The following is a 25,455-nucleotide window of genomic DNA, read 5'->3' as shown; positions in this document are numbered from 1 at the left end:
TATCAATGTTGTACCTGTGGATCCTTCCCTGCTGACCAGTCTGTTTTCAACAGAATTATTTAACTAGGGCATCCTTTTAATCTGCCTTTGTGTCTTACATTTAGCTTACTTGACATCTTTTCCCATTATTCTCTTCTTAAAGCTATGCACCCTCTAATTCTTACCCCAACACCCTGCATTATGGGCTGCGACCTTTCACTTTGGTTTATCTGTTTAAAAATACCTCTATGAATATAAGCATACTGGAAGCCATACTCTTTGTATCTCTAAGCTCTAGTATTCCTCAAGCTAGAAATACAGCAGCATATCCTGTTAGGAAGTAGCTCACGTGTTTGGGAACTCAAGTCATGGAGTAAGCCAATGCAAGTTCATATTCCCATCTGCATTTTTGCAAACTATTGAACTGCCTAACTTTCCCTGTTCTTAAAGGCAGTACTTTGCTTTTGCTTTGTATTACTCTACAGTACTGTTGTCCAATAAGTTAGCCACTAGCCATGTGTAGCTAATTAGAAATCTAGATGTGGATAATTGCAATTCTGATTTGTAAATAAAAAAATGAGTAATAGACATTGGTATTGAGCGCGTGATCTCAGTACTTCTATTCACATGGTGGATACGTGTATACTTTAATCTTTTGTGCGTTTGTAGGTAAAATGGTAACAACAACTTATATTTAATAAGACAAAAAGCAGTGTGCGAGTGTGTTTTGATGTGATTTACTTCCTTGGTTACTGAATGGTATTGGATATTAAATAAACATACACATGAGAGGTGCATTTAATTATATTGTGTGAATATGCATGCAAGGCATTTTCCACTCAAATGAGTGCATGTGGCTAAAATGGTGTTGTAGCCATACCTCTGGCTAGTCAGCAATTTCTATTGAACAACACTGCTATACAGGGGATCTGTGGTAAATTTGAGGAATTGTTCCTTTTTGAAGTATTAGTTTTATTACAAGGTAAAATGGACCTAGTGATCAATGAGAGCAGTAAAAGTGCTGGAGCTAAATTCTTGAGGAACAAGACTATGCAAAGCAATAATATTCTTTATATCATCCAATATAGGCAGTCCCTCGAAGCGAGGATGACTTGCTTCCTCGCCAAAAAGGGATGAGTTCACAGGTGTTTCAATGAAGGACCTAATATTCCAGATCCTGAACTCATTTTGAAGGGTAGAAGATGCCTGTGCGTAGATTTTTTTAACGTGTGGTGGCCATTGCACATCACTCCTTTTATGGCTCGTCGCTCCTTTTATGGCCCCGACCTGCCGCTGATGGGATAGACTAGTTTACAATGCATTTTTTTTTCTATAGTAGTTTAAAAACATTGGAACATGGGAACAAGAGTAACTCATTGAGCCTGTTCCACCATTGGATATCATGGCTGATCTGTGACCTAACTCCACATACCGAGCTTTGGCCCATATCCCTCAATACCTTTTAGTTATCAACCTCCAATTTAAAATTAACAATTGATCTAGCATCAAATACCGTTTGCTGAAGAGAATTCCAAACTTCTAACACCCTTTGTGTGAAGAAGTGTTTCCTAATTTCACTCCAGAAAGGTCTGGTTCTAATTTTTAGACTCTGTCTCCTAGGCCTACAATGCCCAACCAAGCAGAAATAGTTTCTCTCTCTCTCTCTCTCTCTCTCTCTCTCTCTCTCTCTCTCTCTCTACCCTTCTGTTGCCCTTAATATCTTCAATTACGTTACCCCTGAACCTTATAAATTCTAGGAAATGCAACCCTAATTTGTTTAATCTCTCCTTGTAACTTAACCCTTGAAGTCCAGGTATCATTCTGGTACTCCCTCCAAGGGCTGCACTCCCTCCAAGGGCAATATATCCTTTCCTAAGGTGTGATGCCCAGAACTGATCACAGACCACACCTGGTGCCCAAAATTCATCAGCTTACCGCCCAAAAACATGCGTTTCGTCAAAAAACAGGTACATACCGCCCGGCGAAAAATTCATCAGTGACATACCACCGGGCGGTATACAAACCGCCCATCCATGCAGACCGCCGACATACCACCCAAAAGTGCAAAAATTCATGACATACCACGGACATACCGCTGAAACTGCATACCGTCCTGGAGAAGGTGCTTTTAAGTGGGCGGTATGTACACAGAGCTGACCGGCTTGTTTGATATTATACAGATCTTTATAGTTCTCGACAGTTTGATATATTTTCAAATGAATTGTAATATTTTCTAGTGTTCGGCAATAATATAAATGGTCTAATAAAGCCTTATTTACTCCTTTATTAATGAACTATAATAAACATTTTGTTCGTTTCTCTCATAATAGGCAGTCATTCGAAATCGAGGAAGGCTTCCTTCTACTCTAAAAGTGAGTTCTCAGGTGACTGTACAGTCCAATACGGGAATTACAGTCTCTGTCACAGTTGGGACAGACAGTCGTTGAAGGAAAGAATGGGTGGGGAGTCTGGTTTGCTGCATGCTCCTTCCACTGTCTGCTTGTTTTCTGCATGCTCTCGGCGACGAGATACGAGGTAATCAGCGTGCTCTTGGATGCTTTTCCAACAATTAGGGCGGTCTTTGGCCAGGGATTCCCAGGTGTCGGTGGGGGTGTTGCACTTTATCAAGGAGGCTTTGAGGATGTATTTGAAATGTTTCCTCTGCCCGCCTGGGGATTGCCTGCTGTGTAGGAGTTCCGAGTAGAGAGTTTGCTTTGGGAGTCTTGTGTCAGCCATGCGGAAAATGTGGCCCGCCCAGCAGAGCTGGTCGAGTGTGGTCAGTGCTTCGATGATGGGGATGTTGGCCTGATTGAAAAGACTGATGTTGATGCATCTATCCTCCCAGGGGATTTGCAGGATACCTCTCACCGCACCCCCCACCGCCCTAATCTCCCCTCACCCTTCCCAAGTCCTAATCTCTCTCGCGCCCGCCCCCCCACCTGCCCGAATTCCTCTCATCCTCCCCACCCCGCCCCAATCTCTCTTCCCCCTTCTCCCCCCCCCCCCCAAGTCTCTCACCCTTCCCCACCTCCCAGTCTCACACCTTCCCCCTTCCCCCCCCCCCCAGTCTCACACCCTCCCCCTTCCCCCCCCCCCCAGTCTCACACCCTCCCCCTTCCCCCCCCCAGTCTCACACCCTTCCCCCCCCCCCCAGTCTCACACCCTTCCCCCCCCCCCCCAGTCTCACACCCTTCCCCCCCCCCCCAGTCTCACACCCTTCCCCCCCCCCCAGTCTCACACCCTTCCCCCCCCCCCAGTCTCACACCCTTCCCCCCCCCCCAGTCTCACACCCTTCCCCCCCCCCCCCAGTCTCACACCCTTTCCCCCCCCCCCCAGTCTCACACCCTTCCCCCCCCCCCCAGTCTCACACCCTTCCCCCCCCCAGTCTCACACCCTTCCCCCCCCCAGTCTCACACCCTTCCCCCCCCCCCAGTCTCACACCCTTCCCCCCCCCCAGTCTCACACCCTTCCCCCCCCCCAGTCTCACACCCTTCCCCCCCCCCCCCCAGACTCACACCCTCCCCCCCCCCCCCAGTCTCACACCCTTCCCCCCCCCCCAGTCTCACACCCTTCCCCCCCCCCCAGTCTCACACCCTTCCCCCCCCCCCCCAGTCTCACACCCTCCCCCCCCCGTCTCACACCCTTCCCCCCCCCAGTCTCACACCCTTCCCCCCCCCAGTCTCACACCCTTCCCCCCCCCCAGTCTCACACCCTTCCCCCCCCCCAGTCTCACACCCTTCCCCCCCCCAGTCTCACACCCTTCCCCCCCCAGTCTCACACCCTTCCCCCCCCCAGTCTCACACCCTTCCCCCCCCCCCAGTCTCACACCCTTCCCCCCCCCAGTCTCACACCCTTCCCCCCCCCAGTCTCACACCCTTCCCCCCCCCAGTCTCACACCCTTCCCCCCCCCAGTCTCACACCCTTCCCCCCCCCAGTCTCACACCCTTCCCCCCCCCAGTCTCACACCCTTCCCCCCCCCAGTCTCACACCCTTCCCCCCCCAGTCTCACACCCTTCCCCCCCCCAGTCTCACACCCTTCCCCCCCCCAGTCTCACACCCTTCCCCCCCCCAGTCTCACACCCTTCCCCCCCCCAGTCTCACACCCTTCCCCCCCCCAGTCTCACACCCTTCCCCCCCCCAGTCTCACACCCTTCCCCCCCCCAGTCTCACACCCTTCCCCCCCCCAGTCTCACACCCTTCCCCCCCCCAGTCTCACACCCTTCCCCCCCCCAGTCTCACACCCTTCCCCCCCCCAGTCTCACACCCTTCCCCCCCCCAGTCTCACACCCTTCCCCCCCCCAGTCTCACACCCTTCCCCCCCCCAGTCTCACACCCTTCCCCCCCCCCAGTCTCACACCCTTCCCCCCCCCAGTCTCACACCCTTCCCCCCCCCAGTCTCACACCCTTCCCCCCCCCAGTCTCACACCCTTCCCCCCCCCAGTCTCACACCCTTCCCCCCCCCAGTCTCACACCCTTCCCCCCCCCAGTCTCACACCCTTCCCCCCCCCCAGTCTCACACCCTTCCCCCCCCCCAGTCTCACACCCTTCCCCCCCCCAGTCTCACACCCTTCCCCCCCCCAGTCTCACACCCTTCCCCCCCCCAGTCTCACACCCTTCCCCCCCCCCAGTCTCACACCCTTCCCCCCCCCAGTCTCACACCCTTCCCCCCCCCAGTCTCACACCCTTCCCCCCCCCAGTCTCACACCCTTCCCCCCCCCAGTCTCACACCCTTCCCCCCCCCAGTCTCACACCCTTCCCCCCCCCAGTCTCACACCCTTCCCCCCCCCAGTCTCACACCCTTCCCCCCCCCAGTCTCACACCCTTCCCCCCCCCAGTCTCACACCCTTCCCCCCCCCAGTCTCACACCCTTCCCCCCCCCAGTCTCACACCCTTCCCCCCCCCAGTCTCACACCCTTCCCCCCCCCAGTCTCACACCCTTCCCCCCCCCAGTCTCACACCCTTCCCCCCCCCAGTCTCACACCCTTCCCCCCCCCAGTCTCACACCCTTCCCCCCCCCAGTCTCACACCCTTCCCCCCCCCAGTCTCACACCCTTCCCCCCCCCAGTCTCACACCCTTCCCCCCCCCAGTCTCACACCCTTCCCCCCCCCAGTCTCACACCCTTCCCCCCCCCAGTCTCACACCCTTCCCCCCCCCAGTCTCACACCCTTCCCCCCCCCAGTCTCACACCCTTCCCCCCCCCAGTCTCACACCCTTCCCCCCCCCAGTCTCACACCCTTCCCCCCCCCAGTCTCACACCCTTCCCCCCCCCAGTCTCACACCCTTCCCCCCCCCAGTCTCACACCCTTCCCCCCCCCAGTCTCACACCCTTCCCCCCCCCAGTCTCACACCCTTCCCCCCCCCAGTCTCACACCCTTCCCCCCCCCAGTCTCACACCCTTCCCCCCCCCAGTCTCACACCCTTCCCCCCCCCAGTCTCACACCCTTCCCCCCCCCAGTCTCACACCCTTCCCCCCCCCAGTCTCACACCCTTCCCCCCCCCAGTCTCACACCCTTCCCCCCCCCAGTCTCACACCCTTCCCCCCCCCCCAGTCTCACACCCTTCCCCCCCCCCAGTCTCACACCCTTCCCCCCCCCCCAGTCTCACACCCTTCCCCCCCCCCCAGTCTCACACCCTTCCCCCCCCCCCCCCAGTCTCACACCCTTCCCCCCCCCCCCCCAGTCTCACACCCTTCCCCCCCCCCCCAGTCTCACACCCTTCCCCCCCCCCCCAGTCTCACACCCTTCCCCCCCCCCCCAGTCTCACACCCTTCCCCCCCCCCAGTCTCACACCCTTCCCCCCCCCCCAGTCTCACACCCTTCCCCCCCCCCCAGTCTCACACCCTTCCCCCCCCCCCCAGTCTCACACCCTTCCCCCCCCCCCAGTCTCACACCCTTCCCCCCCCCCCAGTCTCACACCCTTCCCCCCCCCCCAGTCTCACACCCTTCCCCCCCCCCCCCAGTCTCACACCCTTCCCCCCCCCCCAGTCTCACACCCTTCCCCCCCCCCCAGTCTCACACCCTTCCCCCCCCCCCCAGTCTCACACCCTTCCCCCCCCCCCAGTCTCACACCCTTCCCCCCACCCCCCAGTCTCACACCCTCCTCCCCCCCCCCCAGTCTCACACCCTCCCCCCCCCCAGTCTCACACCCTCCCCCCCCCCCAGTCTCTCACCCTTCCCCCCCCCCCCAGTCTCACACCCTTCCCCCCCCCCCAGTCTCGCACCCTTCTCCCCCCCCCCCCAGTCTCACACCCTTCTCCCCCCCCCCCCCCCAGTCTCACACCCTTCTCCCCCCCCCCCCAGTCTCGCACCCTTCTTCCCCCCCCCCCCAGTCTCGCACCCTTCTCCCCCCCCCCCCAGTCTCGCACCCTTCTCCCCCCCCCCCCAGTCTCGCACCCTTCCCCCCCCCCCCCAGTCTCGCACCCTTCCCCCCCCCCCCCAGTCTCACACCCTTCCCCCCCCCCCCCAGTCTCACACCCTTCCCCCCCCCCCCCAGTCTCACACCCTTCCCCCCCCCCCCCAGTCTCCCCCCTCCCCCTCCCCCCCCCCAGTCTCACACCCTTCCCCCCCCCCGCCCCCAGTCTCACACCCTTTCCCCCCCCCCCCGCCCCCAGTCTCACACCCTTTCCCCCCCCTCCTCACCCCCCCCCCCCCACCCCCCCAGCCAACATCCCCAGCATTGAAGCACTGACCACACTTGACCAGCTCCGTTGGGTGGGCCACATCATCCGCATGCCCGACACGAGACTTCCTTAGCACTCGCGCTTCTCGGAACTCCTACACCGCAAGCGAGCCCCAGGTGGGAAGAAGAAACATTTCAAGGATACCCTCAAAGCCTCTTTGATAAAGTGCAACATCACTACCGGCACCTGGGAATCCCTGGTCCAAGAAAGTGGAGGAAGAGCATCCGGGAGGGCTCTGAGCACCTGTAGTCTTGTCGCCGAGAGCATGCAGAAATCAAGCACAGATAGCGGAAGGAGCGGCGGCAAACCAGGCTCCCCTTTCCTTCAACCACTGTGCCTCACCTATGACAAAGACTGTAAATTCCACATTGGACTAGACAGCCACCTGAGAACTCACTTTTAGAGTGGAAGCAAGTCTGATTTCGTGCGACTGCCGATGATGATGATATCCTCTTGTAATAAAGGCCAACATTCCATTTGCTTTAAACCACTTGTGCAGTCTTAATGAACTATATTGAATGAGTTGCTTATGTATTGTGTACATTCATTATTGGAAAGTGGACGTAACTTTCTCTACAAAATCTTGCAATTATGTCTTTTAAACACAAATAAACCAGAATTATTTGCACTGGTTCTTGCCTCCATACCATTACAAGAACATCTGTTTTGGGAAGGCAGAATGACACCCTGTCCTCTTCAGTATTGGCTGCTGCAGGTTTCACCTTCCTTCCTGTTTGGTGAGAAGTGTCACCAGTAGTTTCCTGAATAATAGATGTGTGGTGTGATTATACCTGCATTGGGCTTGTTGGGCTTATAACCTACTTTCTCTTTCCTGTAAAGAGCACCAGACTTACTGGTATTGCTCTGTTTTACCAGTAAACGACACAAGATCAAACCAAGACTGATAGAGATACAAAATTGCTTACCGTACACCAAGTAGAATTGGTTACTGTACACCACGTGTGCACATTTAGACCACCTATAATGGTCATTCTGCTGCATAAGATTGACAATTTTTTGTGCTTTTATCTACTTCACAGAAGATTATGCCTAACCTTTTCCTCTATTGATTCTTGCAGTTTTGTTTAGGCTGCGTTTAAACTGCAACCATCAGTTAGCTGCTGAATTATTTTCAGCCAGTGAGTACCCGGCTTACTCTGCCTTGCTCCCAGTTGCACCGTATGTATATTTTGAGAGTTTGGGCTTTCTGAAAATATTTTAAACCTTTTTGTGTAAGTTGGTAATATGCTGAGGGCTGCAGGAGAGGATAAGCGCAGGAGAAGGGAAGAGTCCAAATTTAGTGTGATTCAGGGACTCTCTGAATACTTTCTCTTCTTGAACATAATATTCATCTTCCATAAACAAACCGCTGATGCCTGTAAACCAAAACTAGGCCATGTGCTGGGGCTCCGGGCAAAGATTTTTGTTTAAACCACTGAGGTACACATCGGAAACAGTAGGAAATATCACTGCATTCTTGCTCTCTCTGTACCTATGCTGTGCTGACAATGCTATGCTGACAGAGTATTTAACTCTAGCTGAAAACTATAGATCAAGTTTATCAAGAAGTAATATTAAACCGAAGCATGAATAGCACTGTCAGATTTTGCTAGATTGGAATACGTTACTTAATTTACATAAAAGCATAGATTTTCTGATTGTGAACGCCTGTTTTGGGGGCATTAAGTGAATGTTCCCAATCGGAATATTGGATGGAGATCCAACATGCTAGCTTTCAAGCCATTTTTGAGATTCTCCTGGTTTTGAAGAGGGGCAAGAAGTTTGTGGTCTGATGCACGTCACTTGGTGCATAATGTAATGATTTTACCATACCACATATTTTCCAGTGTTTCCAGTTATTATTGCCATTTCCTTTTCTCACCCAGAGAAAATCTATATTCAAGGCTGTGAAGAAGTACTGTCTCCATTTGGAAATAGTTTAGTCTAGAAATGAGATTGCAACATTGATGCTATTACTGAAGCTTTTTTTCCCCGTTATTATAGAATCTTCATTTCTAAGAATGAGATTATCTGAGCAGCATCCTCTGTCACTACTGTATGAATTGATGTAATCTCAATGACTTGCTTCATGAGATTTTAACCAATTTCAGATATGTTGTTCCCTCCTCAAGAAATTGCTGTCAGAGACAATCCACTAATATAAATGGGCTATTTGTGGTTTTCCTTCTTCTCCAGTGCAGATGTGCATTGACTATACTCAGGAACTCTGACTGTTTAGGTCACAAGATTAAGGAAATTGGTGTGTATGGGATTCTAGGTGCAAGCCAAAGTGCAATATTGTTTTTTGATGCACCAATGCTCCATTCTGCAGAGATACCTAAACATCTGTTTCTTTCATAATCAAGTCTGTAATATATTAAATCTTGCATCTGCCTGCATTTCCTGCCAACTTTTTCCATTATAAATTCCTATGTCCACCATTGGTGGGAGGGTGTAATTACAGTGTGAAACATTTATGTAGACAGCTTTGATGTAAAAGATGGATATAGAATTTTATAATGATTATCAATAACATGTTCAAGATTTTGTACATGTGCACACTTCCTATCTCTGCAATTTGATTTCTTACATTTTTGTCGCATGCTTTCTGCCAGTATTGTCGCATTTTGCCTATGTAAACTCGTCAATCTGCGCAATGTGGTATTTTTTTTCGTCTGATTTATGCTTCCCTACATCTGCATCCTTGTAGCTTTTCTGTGTGGAAAAACAGACTAAAATTCAGCTAGGTTTTGGTGTTTTGAGCTTTGGTGTACTGAGAGTGCTCAAACTTTTAGCACTTATAATCAATGTATAAAGTTACTCTGGACTAGGTTAAAATTAATATTTCAGAGGTAAAACGGCAATGTTTTACGGACACGTCAAGGCCCTCGCACTAGTAGTAAGTGATTTTGTTTCAGCAATGTAACCTATTTATTAAAAAAAAAGCACTGCTTCATATGTTTAAATTGGAACCATACAATTAAACGGCAGTGGTATCTATAACAATGAAACAAGAAATGGGAAGGCTTTGCTAACCTGGTTATACAGACTGGACCTCCCTTTATCTGGGACTCCCTTATCCGGCACCACCCCTTGTCCGACATGATTCCGGCGGCCAGGGGCACATGCGCAGAATGTAGCCGACTTCCACCCTGACTTGCCAACGCTCGGCCCGCCGGCACTCCCAGGGCTTGGCCCGCCGGCACTCCTGGCCGACCTGGGACGCCAACCTTCTCCTCCCCCCCCCCCCCCCCCCCCCTCCCCCCCCAAACTGACCTCCCCTCAACAGGCAAAATCCCTTAATCGGCACAGGCAGGCCCTGAGGGTGCCAGATAAGGGAGGTTCAACCTGTATATGAAATGAGAAAGTGAGAGTTTGTCTTACTCTATTGTAGATGATCTTCCTATTCTCCTTGGTAACAGCTTGATCTGTGTTACCCATTCCTCTTGATTGTTCAGTGTTAATTGTTCAAACATTAGTATAGAACAGCCAAATTTTCCTAGTTTCATTTTAGAAAATTGAGTAGTAAACTACTGAAATAGAAGCAAAACTAGTTCTGACAAGGTAAGGTTACCTGCTACATGGCTCTGATTTAATTTATTCAAACATGTGGAAGAATTTCAAATCTCCTAGTTTGAGTTTGTGATCCAGGTAAATTTTACTTGTACACTTAAAAACTGCCATTTTGATGGCTTGGGATGTTTTCCTATGTTAAAAGCACTAAAATATGCAAGTTGTTTTTGAAGGTTGATATCCCAAAATTACCCATAATATAGCAGAAATCAGCAGTCTTAGTTGGAGGTTTTTTAAAAAAAAATGTTGGCATGTGAAATAGAAATGTCTTCCTCTGGCCAAGTAGGGAGTGCTTTCTGAAGTTTGGTTAAGTTGCATTGTTGGGAACCATATGAGAGAGAAATGATTATTAGTTACTGTGCATCTAAACTGTTATATCTGATCTGGTAATGTCAGGTAAAAAGAAATGACAACACCTTCCATTTCCAGTTTTCATAACCCATATCTTGACTGCAAAATTCACAATCATTTGGAGTTTTTTTTTGTTTTAAAACTCAATTGTTCCACATCCAGTTGAATAGGTTGTGGCAGGATGTGGTTTTGCATCTGTGATTCTCCACACAAGGTTCATAATCGCGGCTCTGCTGCTGAGGGTAGGTGCTGAGCAGAAGCCAGGTGCTCCCCCACAGGAAAATGGGACAGTTAATCACTTCGAGACCTTTGTGCTCTTCCAGTTATGAAGTGATATTTGAATAGTTCTGGCAGCAAACTTTCTATCTGCCCTTTTGATACGTTGACACGATATAGATGCAGGTAGCACAAGCTTACACGAGAATGTCATCAGTACAGAGTCTATAAAAGTAGTCGCTTTACCCTGGATAGATGAGCATGTGTTTGCATACTTGGTTTCCAAGGAACTCCTTCCAGCAGATTGTTGTACCAAGCCTCCGTTTTCGTATCAACTATATAATGGATATTCACCTTCAGTGGGGTAGAGGGTTTTATGCAGGACAGCTTCAGATGTGCCAATCACTTTAATATTTACAGGTACCCAATTCTAATGCCAAGTCCCAGGCTTAATCCAGCTCCAGATTTGAAGTCCTTATGGACTTCGACAAACTGATTTGTTTGCTCAGATGCTGACTTTCCCACACCCATCTCCCCTTCCCTTAGGGTGCTGAGTGACAGGTAAATGTAACTACAAAAACACATTGCTTCAACTGATCACACTGGACATGCATGATTAATATGTGTATACAATATCCCTGGAAGTTGTTGCTAAAATTTGAGGAAATAGGTTACTGTGATTTGAAATAAAGGAATAAATATTGGAATTTTCCCTTCCTGAAAGAGTTTGGCCAACTGCCATACATTGCCACACTTTATTGCCTGGTAGGAAATCTGGTAGCTTTTGCTCTTCCAGTAATAAGTTTAATTTGGTTATTCGCCTTTCAGGGGGTTTTGTTTTGTAAAACCGGAAGTTAGAACTTTACTGTAATCAGGATCTGATCTTCAACAATGAGTTACTGTAAACATTAATAACTGAGGAACAGTGAAATTATTCTCGTCATTGGATTTATTGTGCTTGTGTGTGTGATTGCAACGTTAAAGGAGGGAAAGAATCAAATAAATTTGGAGGATAAATATGTGTGCAGTTGGTAGGATAAAGTTTTCAAGTTGTAGGTCATTGGGAGAAAGCTACAAAAGCAGTATGGTACTAACTCTTTCACAATTAGATGACATTTATATGTTGGAAAAAATAATCTAAAATAAAACCATGGCAGGTAGCCTAACATTTTGCAAATTTGACCAATCATAAAAAGAGCTTACTCATTTAAGATCCCACAAACAGCAATGAAATTAATCCGTTTGGTAGTTGATCAATAAATGTTGGCTGGGACACTGGGAGAACTGTGAGCTCTTCTTTGAATACTGCCATGTGATCTTTATTATCCATCTGAAACACCAGAGCAAGCAAACTAGGCTTGCTTTATCATCCCATTTGGACTGCAAATGCAGCACTCCTTCAAATGTCAGCCTGGATTACGTGCTGAAATCCTAGCGTGGTCTTGAGACCCCCAATTTTCTCATTTGGGTGACCGTGGTATCAACTGAGCCATGTTTATAATTAATCATAGATAGCAACTGATCTTCAAGTAAAACATGGGCTTCAAACAGAGCCTGACTTATCTCAACAGAAATAACAACTTGTATTTATATAGCATCTTTAATTTAGTAAAATGTTTTTACAGAAGCGTTAACAAAGCATCTTTAATTTAGTAAAATGTCTTTACAGAAGCGTTAACAAAATTTGACACCAAGTCGCATAAGGAGGTATTGGGGCAGATGACCAAAAGGTTGGTTTTAAGGAGCATCTTAAAAGGAGGAAAGAGAGGTAGAAAGGCGGAGAGGTTTAGGGAGGGAATTCCAGAGCTTAGGGCCCTGGCAGCTGAAAACACTGCTGCCAATGGCGGAGCGATTAAAATCGGGGATGCTCAAGAGGCCAGAATTAGAGGAGCACAGATATCTCGAGGGTTGTAGGATTGGAGAAGGTTATAGAGATAGAGAAGGGTGAGGCAATGGAGGGATTTGAAAGCAAGGATGAGAATTTTAAACTTGATGCATTGCTTAATCGGAAGCCAATGTAGGTCAGCGAGCACAGGGGTGATGGGTGAATGGGACTTGTTGCAAGTTAGGACATTATCAGCAGATTTTTGGTTGACCTCAAATTTATGGAAGATGGGAGGTCAGCCAGGAGTGCATTGAAATAGTCAAATATAGAGATAACAAAGGAATGAATGAAGGTTCCAGCAGTAGATGAGCTGAGGCAGGGTGGAGTCGGGCGATGTTAGAGGTAGAAATAGGCAGTCTTAGTGATAGCACTGATATGTAGTCGAAAGCTCATCTCAGGGTCAAATACAATACCAAGGTTGCAAACAGACTGGATTAGCCTCAGACAGTTGCCAGGGAGAGGAGGGATGGAGTCGGTGGTTAGGGGAACGTACTATGTGGCAGGGACCGAAGACAATGGCTTCTGTCTGCCCAATATTTAGTTGGAGGAAATTTCTGTTTATCCAGTACTAGATGTCGGATAAGCAGTTAGACAATTTAGAGACAGTAGAGGGGTCAAAAGAGTTGGTGGTGCGGTAGAGCTGGGTGTTGTCGGCGTACATGTGGAAACTGACGCTATGTTTTTGATGATATCGCTGAGGAACAGCATGTAGATGCTGCTTCCTTTGAACATAAGAACATAAGAATTAGGAACAGGAGTAGGCCATCTAGCCCCTCGAGCCTGCTCCGCCATTCAAAAAGATCATGGCTGATCTGGCCGTGGACTCAGCTCCACTTACCCGCCCGCTCCCCGTAACCCTTAATTCCCTTATTGGTTAAAAATCTATCTCTCTCTGATTTGAATACATTCAATGAGCTAGCCTCAACTGCTTCCTTGGGCAGAGAATTCCACAGATTCACAACCCTCTGGGAGAAAAAATTCCTTTTCAATTCGGTTTTAAATTGGCTCCCCTGTATTTTGAGGCTGTGCCCCCTAGTTCTAGTCTCCCTGACCAGTGGAAACAACGGCCCCAAGTTTCCACATGATTGGCTCCTGAATTTTAGGAGCAACTGTTGTAGAACGGAGTATCTTAGAAATCGGAATTCTCGTCATTTAGTTTGCTCCAGTTCTAGTCAGTTAGAACAGTTTCACTTTGGAACAGAATTTTTTTTTTCAAAAGGGGGCGTGTCCGGCCACTTGCGCCTGTTTTCAAAGTTTCGTCAGTGAAAACTTACTCCAAACTAACTTAGAATGGAGTAAGTGAAGATTTTTGTACGCTCGAAAAAACCTTGTCTATACTTTAGAAAATCAGGCGTAGGTTACAAATCAGGCGTAGGGAATTGGGGGGGTGTTTAAAGGGAAGTTTACAAACATTAAACACTTCAGTTTTACAAATAAAGAGCCATCATCAATAATAAATGATAAATACACCAATAAATTGACCAATAAATCAATCAAAAAATTAATAAGTTTTTTTTAAATCAATAAATAAAACATTTTCTACTTGCCGACTGCAGCACCGGGAGCCCTCCAACAGCATGCTGGGATGCCCCCCCCAGTGTGTGTCTGTTTGTGTGTGTGTGTCTCATTCTCTGTCTGTCAGTGTCTGTGTTTCTGACAGCGGGGGGAGCAGATGGAGGGATGGGGGGGGGAGAAGGGGGGAGGGGAAGGAGATTGCGGGGTGGGGGCAGGAGAACGGGGAGGGAGGCTGAACGGGCCGGGCCCGAGACTTCGGGCAGGGTCGGTCCCCAGCACCAGATTTACAGGTAGGTGCCGTTGGGTTTTGGGGAGCGTGGGTCGGGGAGGTGGTGGGAGGGAGGGAGGTTCGGGTCGGGGGGAGTGGGTCGGTGTCGGGTCCGGTCCGAAGGCGGGGTGGGGGGGGAGTCGGGTCGGGTCCGGGGAGGGGGGTGGGGAGCGGGAGTCGGGTCCGGTCTGGAAGCAGGAGTCGGGTCAGGAGGAAGCAGGAGCTGGCCGTGGGAGGAGCCTGATTCACGCAGCCCCACTCAGCCCCTCCCACACAGTTTTGGGCGTCTGGAGCTACTGCACATGCGCGTGCATGTGCAGAGGTCCCGGCACTGTTTTCAGTGCAGGGACCTGGCTCCGCCCCCTACAGCTCCTGCTGCGCTGTGCCAAGGGCTAGAGGACCTGCAGGGAGCTGGAGAATCTGGAGGGTTTTTTTAGGCGCACTTTGTGGCGCGAAAAACGGGCGTCCAGGTCGGGCCTGCGCCGTTCTAGGCGCGGCTCGAAACTTGGGCCCAACCTCTCTGCTTCTATCTTGTCTATCCCTTTCATTATTTTAAATGTTTCTATAAGATCACCCCTCATCCTTCTGAACTCCAACGAGTAAAGACCCAGTCTACTCAATCTATCATCATAAGGTAACCCCCTCATCTCCGGAATCAGCCTAGTGAATCGTCTCTGTACCCCCTCCAAAGCTAGTATATCCTTCCTTAAGTAAGGTGACCAAAACTGCACGCAGTACTCCAGGTGCGGCCTCACCAATACCCTGAACAGTTGCAGCAGGACCTCCCTGCTTTTGTACTCCATCCCTCTCGCAATGAAGGCCAACATCCCATTCGCCTTCCTGATTACCTGCAAACTAACCTTTTGGGATTAATGCACAAGGACCCCCAGGTCCCTCTGCACCGCAGCATGTTGTAATTTCTCCCCATTCAAATAATAATCCCTTTTACTGTTTTTTTTTCCCCAAGGTGGATGACCTCACATTTTCCGACATTGTATTCCATCTGCCAAACCTTAGCCCATTAGCTTAACCTATCTAAATCTCTTTGCAGCCTCTCTGTATCCTCTACACAACCCGCGTTCCCACTAATTTTTGTGTCAGCTGCAAATTTTGTTACACTACACTCTGTTCCCTCTTCCAGGTCATCTATGTATATTGTAAACAGTTGTGGTCCCAGCACCGATCCCTGTGGCACACCACTAACCACCAATTTCCAACCCGAAAAGGACCCATTTATCCCGACTCTCTGCTTTCTGTTAGCCAGCCAATTCTCGATCCATGCTAATACATTTCCTCTGACTCCGCGTACCTTTATCTTCTGCAGTAACCTTTTGTGTGGCACCTTATCGAATGCCTTTTGGAAATCTAAATACACCACAACCATCAGTACACCTCTATCCACCATGCTCGTTATATCCTCAAAGAATTCCAGTAAATTAGTTAAACATGATTTCCCCTTCATGAATCCATGTTGCGTCTGCTTGATTGCACTATTCCTATCTAGATGTCCTGCTATTTCTTCCTTAATGATAGCTTCAAGCATTTTCCCCACTACAGATGTTAAACTAACCGGCCTATAGTTACCTGCCTTTTGTCTGCCCCCCTTTTTAAACAGAGGCGTTACATTAGCTGCTTTCCAATCCGCTGGTACCTCCCCAGAGCCCAGTGAATTTTGGTAGATTATAACGAATGCATCTGCTATAACTTCCGCCATCTCTTAATACCCTGGGATGCATTTCATCAGGACCAGGGGACTTGTCTACCTTGAGTCCCATTAGCCTGTCCAGCACTATCCCCCTAGTGATAGTGATTGTCTCCAGGTCCTCCCTTCCCACATTCCTGTGACCAGCAATTTTTGGCATGGTTTTTGTGTCTTCCACTGTGAAGACCGAAGCAAAATAATTGTTTACGGTCTCAGCCATTTCCACATTTCCCCTTATTAAATCCCCCATCTCATCTTCTAAGGGACCAATATTTACTTTAGTTACACTCTTCCGTTTTATATATCGGTAAAAGCTTTTACTATCTGCGATAAATCATTGTTGTAAAGTATTGTATACTTATTTCTGGTCAAGAAGCTGACTTGGTTATCTTTTTATAGGCCCTCTTTTTCTTCGGCAATATCCATTTAGAATGCAAGAATCATAACATTTTATAGAGCAGAGGAGGCTATTTGGCATATCATATATCTGTCCCAGCTCTCAAAGAGCTATTCACTTAGTCCCATTCCCTTGATCTTTCCTGATAGTTCTTCAAATTCTTACCTACTTTGCTTTTGGAAACTATTATGAATTCTGCTTTGGCCACTTTTTCTGCAAGGGCATTTCATATCCACATAACCTTATGCAAAAAAACCTCTCCCTTAGTTCTTTTACTGACTTACTGACCAGTGGAAATAGTTCTTCCCAATTTAATTTAAACTCTCAATTTAGATCTCTCAAGCTTTATTGATCCAACGAATAAGGCCTCAATTTCCTCATTTCATCTGGCATCGATCTGTCCAATCTACAAACGATTCTCTTCACAGTTAAATCTGCTCCCTATTTTTGTGTAGTCAGTAAATTATTATAATGTGTCCCCACACCCAAGTGAGAACAGTTTATATATATTCTCTTTAAATAACATCTTATCTGCTGTAACATGCCTTTTGGTGTGGTGTGCCTTAATTTTTATCAACAAGGATCCAATGCCCCAACTTATCAAATGTCTTTTGAAAATCCAAATACACAACATCTACTGCGTTTCCTTTATCAATAAAGTCCACTGTTTCTTGAAACAAATGTTTTCTAAAACCACTTTCTGTAGTTTGTCAGACATGACTTGTCTTTTTTTAAATCCATGTTTTCGGTCCTTAATTAGTTTATATCTTTATCCTGCATTACGGACTCTGGAAGATTGTCTACTACCCGTATCAATGTTGGACAAAATAGTCTATTATTTACCTGGTTTGGTTTAGTTTAGTGGAATTAAGTGAGTTTAATTCTTGCTTTTCCTTGATGGCCCATGCCTATTCTACAAAAGGGAAATTTATGAAATGGCATTTTGCATGTACCCATTAATCTCCTTCATGGGTTTTTCTAAAGATAAATTTGGCAGAATAACTGAAGTTCTTCATCAAGATAGGCTCAAGGGGTTGGGGGTATTTTCATTAGAGAAGCATGGGCTGAGAGGGGATATGACACAGGTTTTTAAATGATGAAGAGATTAAGTTTTATCTTGTTGGTGGATAGGTTATTTGAGATGTATACGGAAGGGACAAGTGGGAAGTATTTCCATTCACAGAATTATCATTCTCTAGTACAGATCACTGACGTGTTTGGTAAGTTTGGGTTTCCTGCAGTTCTTCAGAGGGAGCTGGTCAAGTTCCTGAGAGAAGATGTCATTTCAAAATATAGAAGACATAGCTGGTAATAATATTCATGAGGCGCTGTGGTCTCTTGGAGCCTTCATTGATTGCCTCTGCAAAAGCCCGAGTAAATACCACTCCCCAAGTTGGCCCTTGTTTTTTTTTTTGCCTCTCCCAGGAGATTGATGACTTGGGTTGAATAACTGGTGTACGTGGCTGTACACTGTCGGGCTGTGGTGGGGGGTGTGCTTTATTGGCTGGATGATCTTTTCCCATTATTTTCATAAGTTAGTGTATATGGAGCACCAACACATGACACTGTTGAATGATGGGACTCTGGTTTGATTTCCCCCACTTAGCCGAGTTCCTGATCCTGGCCTTCCTGCTATGCGGGGCAGTATCTCCTGGGAAATATTTGGCAGAGATATCTCTCGGCTTTTATACTGTGCTTCTTGATGCCCAATTCAGAATGACATTACTCTTTGAACGGATTGCCCGCTGTTGTGATCTGATGGGGGAATTAGAGAATAAATACATCTTCAAAAATAATGATAAAACGCATTACTTATTTAAAAACAGCATGATCAGACATGGTTTTACGACTTGTGATCCTAGGATCCCAGTTGGTTATAGGTGAAGATCTGTAGACACTGAAATCAGAGGATGAATCGACCTGTGCTACTTTCACCTTCCAGTGGGTGGCGGAAAAGTGACATTGGTAGCAGTTGGTCGTATTGTATTGTGCAGGAGAGGTATAGGAAAGAAGCAGCAACTTTGAACACTCGGCTATCTTTGTACCCAAAAAATTGCTTTTATTTTAAGCACAAAGGCCCCTATTTATGCTAGGTGTTGCTTTTTATGCTTGACTTTTTTTGTAGAACTTCACGTATATTTAGTAGCGATATGATTTGACGTGACCTGGTACACTGCAGCTTTTGTGATAACCGTTGTACGTCTAGTGTTACTTTCATTCTGTTCAGGGATTAAACTTTGATTTCAATAAAGTATTAGAATTTTTTTTTACATTGGATGGCGAGTTAAAAGTATCCTAGTTACACGATTCATTGCAGCAACATGCTTCACTTTGTTCTGGGTTGGCTCTGTGCCTTTCTCCACTAAAGCAGACTTCAAGCTGGTGTCCACTCTACCTTTCACAACAACCAATGTGATCAGTTAAGTATTTAAGTGCCTTTTTATGCTTGTAATAGCCCTCAAATAATCAGTATGTCTTTGTTTTTCGTTACTATGTTATAACATTCACCGAAACCCCATTGAACAGCTGCGAATCATATATATTGATAACTAGTCTGTGTCTTCTAAATTTATCAGAATAAATTGTGTGTTGCACAATTCAAAAGACTGTGCATGTACATTTTTTTTCAAATGATACAGTCCACTAAGTCCACTAGACGTGCTAATCACATCTGCAAAAACTAACGTGTGATGGCGTTGTGAGCCATGCAGGATAGAATCCTGTATCTGTCATTCTGCGAATATGCCAGATGTTTGGCAATTATAGAATAAATATGTAATATTGTTCCCCAAGATGAGAAACTTTATCTAGTAGTTCCAAAAAAGAGCTAAACAGTAAAGCCTAAAATTTACTGTTGGCGATACTAACGGATAAACACAAAATGTGGCAGATTTAGTATAATGTGGGAAAATGTGAGGTTATTCACTTTGGTAGAAAGAATTTTAAAAAAAAATACTTTTTTTAGAAAAGGATGAGAAACTTTTAAATGTTAGTGCTCAGAGAGATTTGGGTATTCTTGTGCAAGAAACACAAAGCTAGCATGAAGGTACAGCAAGCAAATACGGAAGGCAAATGTCATGTTCTTTGGAGATTGGGGTATAAGAGTAAGGAAGTCTTGCTACAATTGTACAAAGCCTTGGTGAGATCACACCTGAAGTACTGTGCACAGTTTTGGTCTAAGGAAAGATATACTTGCCATGGAGGCAGTACAGCAGAGATTTGCTCGATTGATTCCTGGGATGAGAGGGCTGTCTTATGATGAGAGATTGTGTTGAATGGTTCTCTATTCTCGTTTAGAAGAATGAGAGGTGATCTCATTGAAACATACAAGATTCTGAAGGGGATTGACAGGGTAGATGCTGAGAGGTTGTTTCCTTGGCTGGAGTGTCTGGAACTGGGGGTCACGGTCTCAAGATAGGGGAAGGCCATTTAAAACAGAAATAAGGAGGAATTTCTTGACTCAAAGGATTGTGAATCTTTGGAATTCTCCGCCCCAGAGGGCTGTGGATGCTGAGTCTCTGAATATATTCAAGGCTGAGATAAATAGATTTTTGGAGTCTAGGGAAATCAAGGGATATGGAGATCGGGTGGGAAAGTGGAGTTGACACCTGATCAGCCATGATCTTATTGAATGGCTGAGCAGGCTCGATGGGCCCTAGGGCCCACTCCTGCTCCTATTTCTTTATGTTCTTGTGAATAAATGCATGTAAGAACACATGACAATCTTCTGACCTGAAAATTAGATGCTCAGCTATTTATTTTAAATAGGTTGTCACCTTTGTTTAAACAGTAGACGCAGGGATGTCCTACAACTTGTTAACCAAAGAGTCATTTATGGACTTAATTGTAGTTTTGAATTTAAATGTCATTTTATGTCAAACCATGGCAGTAGTGTGGAAAAAGTCTCTTTGTTGCTATGCACAGGTTGTGGACAACTGGTTGTTTTACCTGGCATTTGAGAATTTACAGGATTTTTTGATTTTATTTTACAAACTGATTCATAATATCAATTTATTTTTGATAGGTTTCTACAAGCATTCGCTGTTTCACAAAACCTGTAGAAACATTGGAGCGATCTCTTGAGATTAGTCGACACAAGGGAAAAAAGAAACTTCAGAAAAGGCCAAACTATAAAAATGTGGGCGAAGAGGATGAGGAGGAGAAAGGGATAGAAGACAAGGAAGATGATACAGAAAAGCTGAAAGGTACAGAGTCTAGTACAAAAGCCATCAAGACAAGTGGGGAGACTGAAGGTGAGTGTTGCACTAACTAAAAGGCTGGTAGTTCCCCTCACTTTCCTACAGTCCAGTGATTATTCAATATGTTTGCTTAAGTGTATTAACATTTTTAAAGCCAAATTATTTTGAGAGTTTATAAAATTGCAGGAGGATAATAACTTTTTGATCAGATGGAGGACCACTTTATTTGAAGAAAGGATATGTCTTATTGAACTGTTTTAAGGTGATCTTGAAGTAAGAATAGGGGAAACTTTGTATGAAATTCTGCAGGCTGTCTGCTGTTCTGAGGTTCAAGAATAGCATGAGGCTAGGAATTTTTACTTGCATACCTGTTTTGGGAAGATGTGTGCCTTGGGGATCTAAAGAGAGGGAACATTTTTCTGGAAAATTGGAGACTATTTTTAAAAAATTGCTGATGCTTAATTACCAAGCGATTAGCTTGCCTTGGGTAGGATACATCAGTTTGCTAACTTGTAGGGGTTGGTGGCATAAGTGACCAGGGCCAATTTTTTCCCCTGCTGGTTATCCTCGCCATCATTTTTGCACTGAAAGTAATTTAATGTACACTACTGCAAGCATTTCTACTTTTCCGGCAAGACAAATATACTAATGACAATGAAAAGATTGGGGTTCTTAAAACATGTTCATGTATAGCTATTTGATCTGATCTGTCAGAGGCATTGCTGGCTATCTGTCATTGTCTCCCTCTTTCACATATCTCTGATGTCAGCTCTATCTATGATCTTTGTCTTTCTACATCACTGAAGCTTTTCTGATTTTTGTCTCCTTTGATCTTTAAGTTCATGTCTTTTCTTGACCCGTGTTTCTGTGTCCCATAGATCCCCCTTGTCTGTTTTTGGAATTATCTGTCTCATTCTGCCTGGCATTGACTTATTTCTGCCTACTCTAGCTGATTTTTTCTCCTGCTGTTGCATTTTTTTTGTTGTCCCAGGATGGACAGGCTGGAATAGCTGAATTCCAGCAGGAAGTAGACCTGAAAACAGAATGGAGCAGAATTTTTTTTTAAATGGCTGGTGCAGCCAAGCTGGGCTGGGAGAAAAGAGTGGCAGCTGGAGAACAGTCGGGACCAGGAAAGGACCAGAGCGGAGAGCGAGAAAGGCCATGGACACTGGAGGGATGCAGGGGAAGGGCCAGGGATGATGGATGGAAAGACCAAGAGTGGTTGTGGAGACATTAGGGGTGTATACACCACGGGAGCTGAAGAGCAGGATAGGAGCAGCAGGAGAAGGTGAGTTGGAATCTGCAGGGAGGGGTTGTTGGAACTGGGCAAGAAAAGGTTGGAAAGGCAGGTAAAGATTGCAGAACTGATTAGGAGCAGCCGAATGTGTTGATTGAAGAAGAATAGGTTGGACGAGAGGAAGGCCTAGAGCAGAAGAGAGGACTGCAGGGTCAGAAAAGGAGATCTGAGACTGAGTGGATGTTATATATTTATCTTTTTGTCATTGTCAGCAAATGTATTAAAGTAATTTAGAGTCTCTGTTTTAAAATAAAATACCTTGAACTTGGTTGGAGTGAGGAAAGATACTGAGGGGTGCTCGGGGCTTCCAGTAAAGAGAGGTGGTGGCGCAGCGAAACTAAGAAAATAGTGGAGGACCTGAGTGACGTGTGCACAGTGTCACCAGTGCTGGGAGGACTAAACGGTAAGTACCTGTATAATGGGTTATTGTAGCAGGCACTACAACATTGCCCATTAAGAGAAATCTAACCAGGCATTGCTTCAGGCCTTATCAAGGGTTACAAGTTGTGACAGAGAAAGAAGACATCAGGAAGTGTCCACAGTAATAGTAATATGTATATATTGATATACTTGCATCCTCCTTCAATGATGTAAACTCTTTAAAATACTTTGGCTAAATTCATCTTTAAAGTACTGCAGAAATTATCCCAGAAGATTCTTAACTGTAAACTAGATCAGCTAACGTCGTGGTTTTACATGTACTGGACAATTTAGCACCAACATCATCAGTAAATTGATGTCATCAATGTCAAAATGAAGCGTGTACATTAGGTTAGGTGCAAGCTTTAGTTTAACAAATCTTCTGTGGTTCTTTAAAGGGATTTAAATTTATTGAATTATAAATTATGCTTTTTCCTCCTTTCTTTGCAACGACATTAATGTGCACTAATGCTAGGACAGAGTATGCTAATAAAATCTTGTCCCAGTTGCTGAAAGCGCACATGCCTGCAGAAGAAATGTATTAACAGAATCTAACTAACATATCTTGTGAAGAAAGCATGTTTATTGGAGCAGTCTTGTATGTTTTAATAATAACTCCACTCAATACTTGAAGTTGATTTTCTTTCTTCACTTAAATTCCAAATATACAGGGCGATTATGATTTTTCATAGAATGTTTTAGCATAGAAACAGTTCATTTGGCGTATCAAATGTGTGCCAGTGATTTCCTCCACGTGAGTCACCTAATTCAATCCCACTTTTTGTACTCTCCCTTTACATTTGAATATTCTTATAAAACCCAAAATTCTAGTGGGACTTAAACCCACAATCTTTCACTAGCCCCTATACCTCGAACACTGATCATTGTAAGGTTCTTTATTAAGCCTCACTAAATCAAACTAAACTTCAAAGCTCAGTGCAAACAATCCTAGAAGTGGTGCTTTTAAACTTGGAGTAGATTTTGAAGTGCACTGATTTAAATTGCATATACTGGTCATTTCACCAGTGCAGGAAAGAATTGCTAATCTACACTGGAGTAAGATACTTTGTGTACATGGGAACAAAATGTTCTTAAAAACCTTTCCATAGAGTTGCATGTACTTTCTTCTCCCACCCTCTTCCCTGTTTTGGTATCCTGCTTCTAGTTAGTCTTCTATAGTGAAGTTAGCAAGCAAATGATCGTGTAGTTTCTCAGTGAAATTTTTACTTTTTCTTCCCCACACCTTTTGGTAAGGGGAGGGGGTGTTCATCTTGTTGTTTGTTTGGTTGGTTGGTTTAATGCAGAGCATCACAGTGTAAATATAGCGGCATTGGAGAGGATGCAGAGAAGATTTACAAGGATGATACCAGAAATGTGAGGATACACATATTAAGGAAAAGGTGAACAGGCTGGATCTCTTTTCTCTTGAAAAAAGAAGGCTGAGGGGTGACCTAATAGAGGTCTTTAAAATTATGAAAGGTTTTGATAGCGTGGATACAGAGAGAATGGGGGTAAAATTGCAGTCGGAGGCTTCCTTCGGACGAACGCCTCCGACCCGAAAATACCTGGTGGTCCCGGAGGCACCTCTGAGAGGCCTTCATTTGATGCGCAGCGTGCAGGGGAGATGACTTCTCCGTACGTATGGAAATGCTGGAGTCACATGGGCCTGGACCACCAATCACTAGGTAGTATTCTCATTGATGAAAATGGGATCTCTGTTTGTACGGACTCATTACTATCACTGAGAAAACCCTCCTAAAACACAAAACACAGCATAATAATTTTTTTTTAAAAACACCTCATATTTAAAATGAATTGAAATTAAATGTTTGAGGAAAAATATATATTTTTTGGAAAATTTTTTCTATGTGTTTTAATAGGGTTAAAAATAAACTTGCCTTAATGCACAGAGTTTTTAAACATAAAAATGAATGATTAAATTTAATTTTTATGTTTTAAAACTCTTACGCTGGTAAAAGCAAGCTATGCATCTGCTTTTACCAGGCGGAAAAGTTTGAAGGACATTCGCTGGGCATGAGTTGGGCAAATATTGCCCAACCTCATCTGCGCGAATGTCCTTCTCCCGGGGATGCAGAGAAATCTTTTGCGAGGCCTCGCCGGATCCGTGCACACTTCGTACAGAATTTTCGGCCCAACTTGTAGGGAAGAGCATAACTAGAGGCCTTCAATATAAGATAGTCACCAAGAAACCCAATAGGGAATTCAGAAGAAAATTCTTCACCCAAAGTCAATTGAGAATGTGGAATTCGCTACCACGGAGTAGTTGAAGCGAATAGTATATAGGGAGTGGCTAGACAAGCATATGAGGGAGAAGGGAATAGAGGGTTATGCTGATAGATTTAGATGACGAAAGACTGGAGGAGACTCGAGTGGAGCATAAATGCCGGCATGGACTAGTTAGGCCGGATGGCCTGTTTCTGTGCCGTATATCCTATGTAATGTCTTTTCGGAAGCCATTACCTAGGATATACGGCACATTACATAGGATCTAATTCAGTTAAGACCAAAATAAGCTCAGAGTTCAACAATATTTTGAGTGAATTTAAACTTTGCTAAGAAGTCACCATCACAGACATGATTTGAATATTAATTCTATTGCATAGTAAGGTGATGAGAAGCATGACACATATAGATAGATGACATTACCTAGCATGTTTTGGCCTGCTATCATGGGGGGGAAAACATTGCAGTCATGAGCTAGGGCAAATACCTTTGCTGTTATGAGCTTATTGTATACAGAAGTGTGAATTGCAGTTGTATGGATGAACTTGAATGCCACATAAGCCTGGGACTTCAGGAGGATTTTGAAGCAAATATCTTGACTATTGTGTTACAAGTAAAGCTCTTGAAAGATAAGTTAATAAAGAAACTTGTTTTATGTTTTATTATTCCTCCCTTAAGAATTGTCCCCATATCCAAGGTTGCTTCGTACATGGCTCAAAATGTCTACTT

General features: G+C 45.7%; 1 protein-coding gene across 1 annotated transcript in view; it reads left to right on the top strand.

Moving 5' to 3' along the window:
* The window catches only part of clec16a (C-type lectin domain containing 16A), a 287,365-nt gene that overhangs the window by 55,738 nt on the left and 206,172 nt on the right, over positions 1-25,455 (top strand). The window contains exon 11 of the mRNA XM_070901025.1: positions 20,591-20,819. Within this exon, the coding sequence (XP_070757126.1) occupies positions 20,591-20,819 (229 nt within the window). The remainder of the gene's footprint in view (positions 1-20,590; positions 20,820-25,455) is intronic.

The sequence above is a fragment of the Pristiophorus japonicus genome, chromosome 15, assembly GCF_044704955.1.
Source record: "Pristiophorus japonicus isolate sPriJap1 chromosome 15, sPriJap1.hap1, whole genome shotgun sequence".
NCBI lineage: Eukaryota > Metazoa > Chordata > Chondrichthyes > Pristiophoridae > Pristiophorus > Pristiophorus japonicus.
The sequence above is the reverse complement of the archived record's forward strand: the minus strand, read 5'-3'. Positions and strand labels throughout refer to the sequence as shown.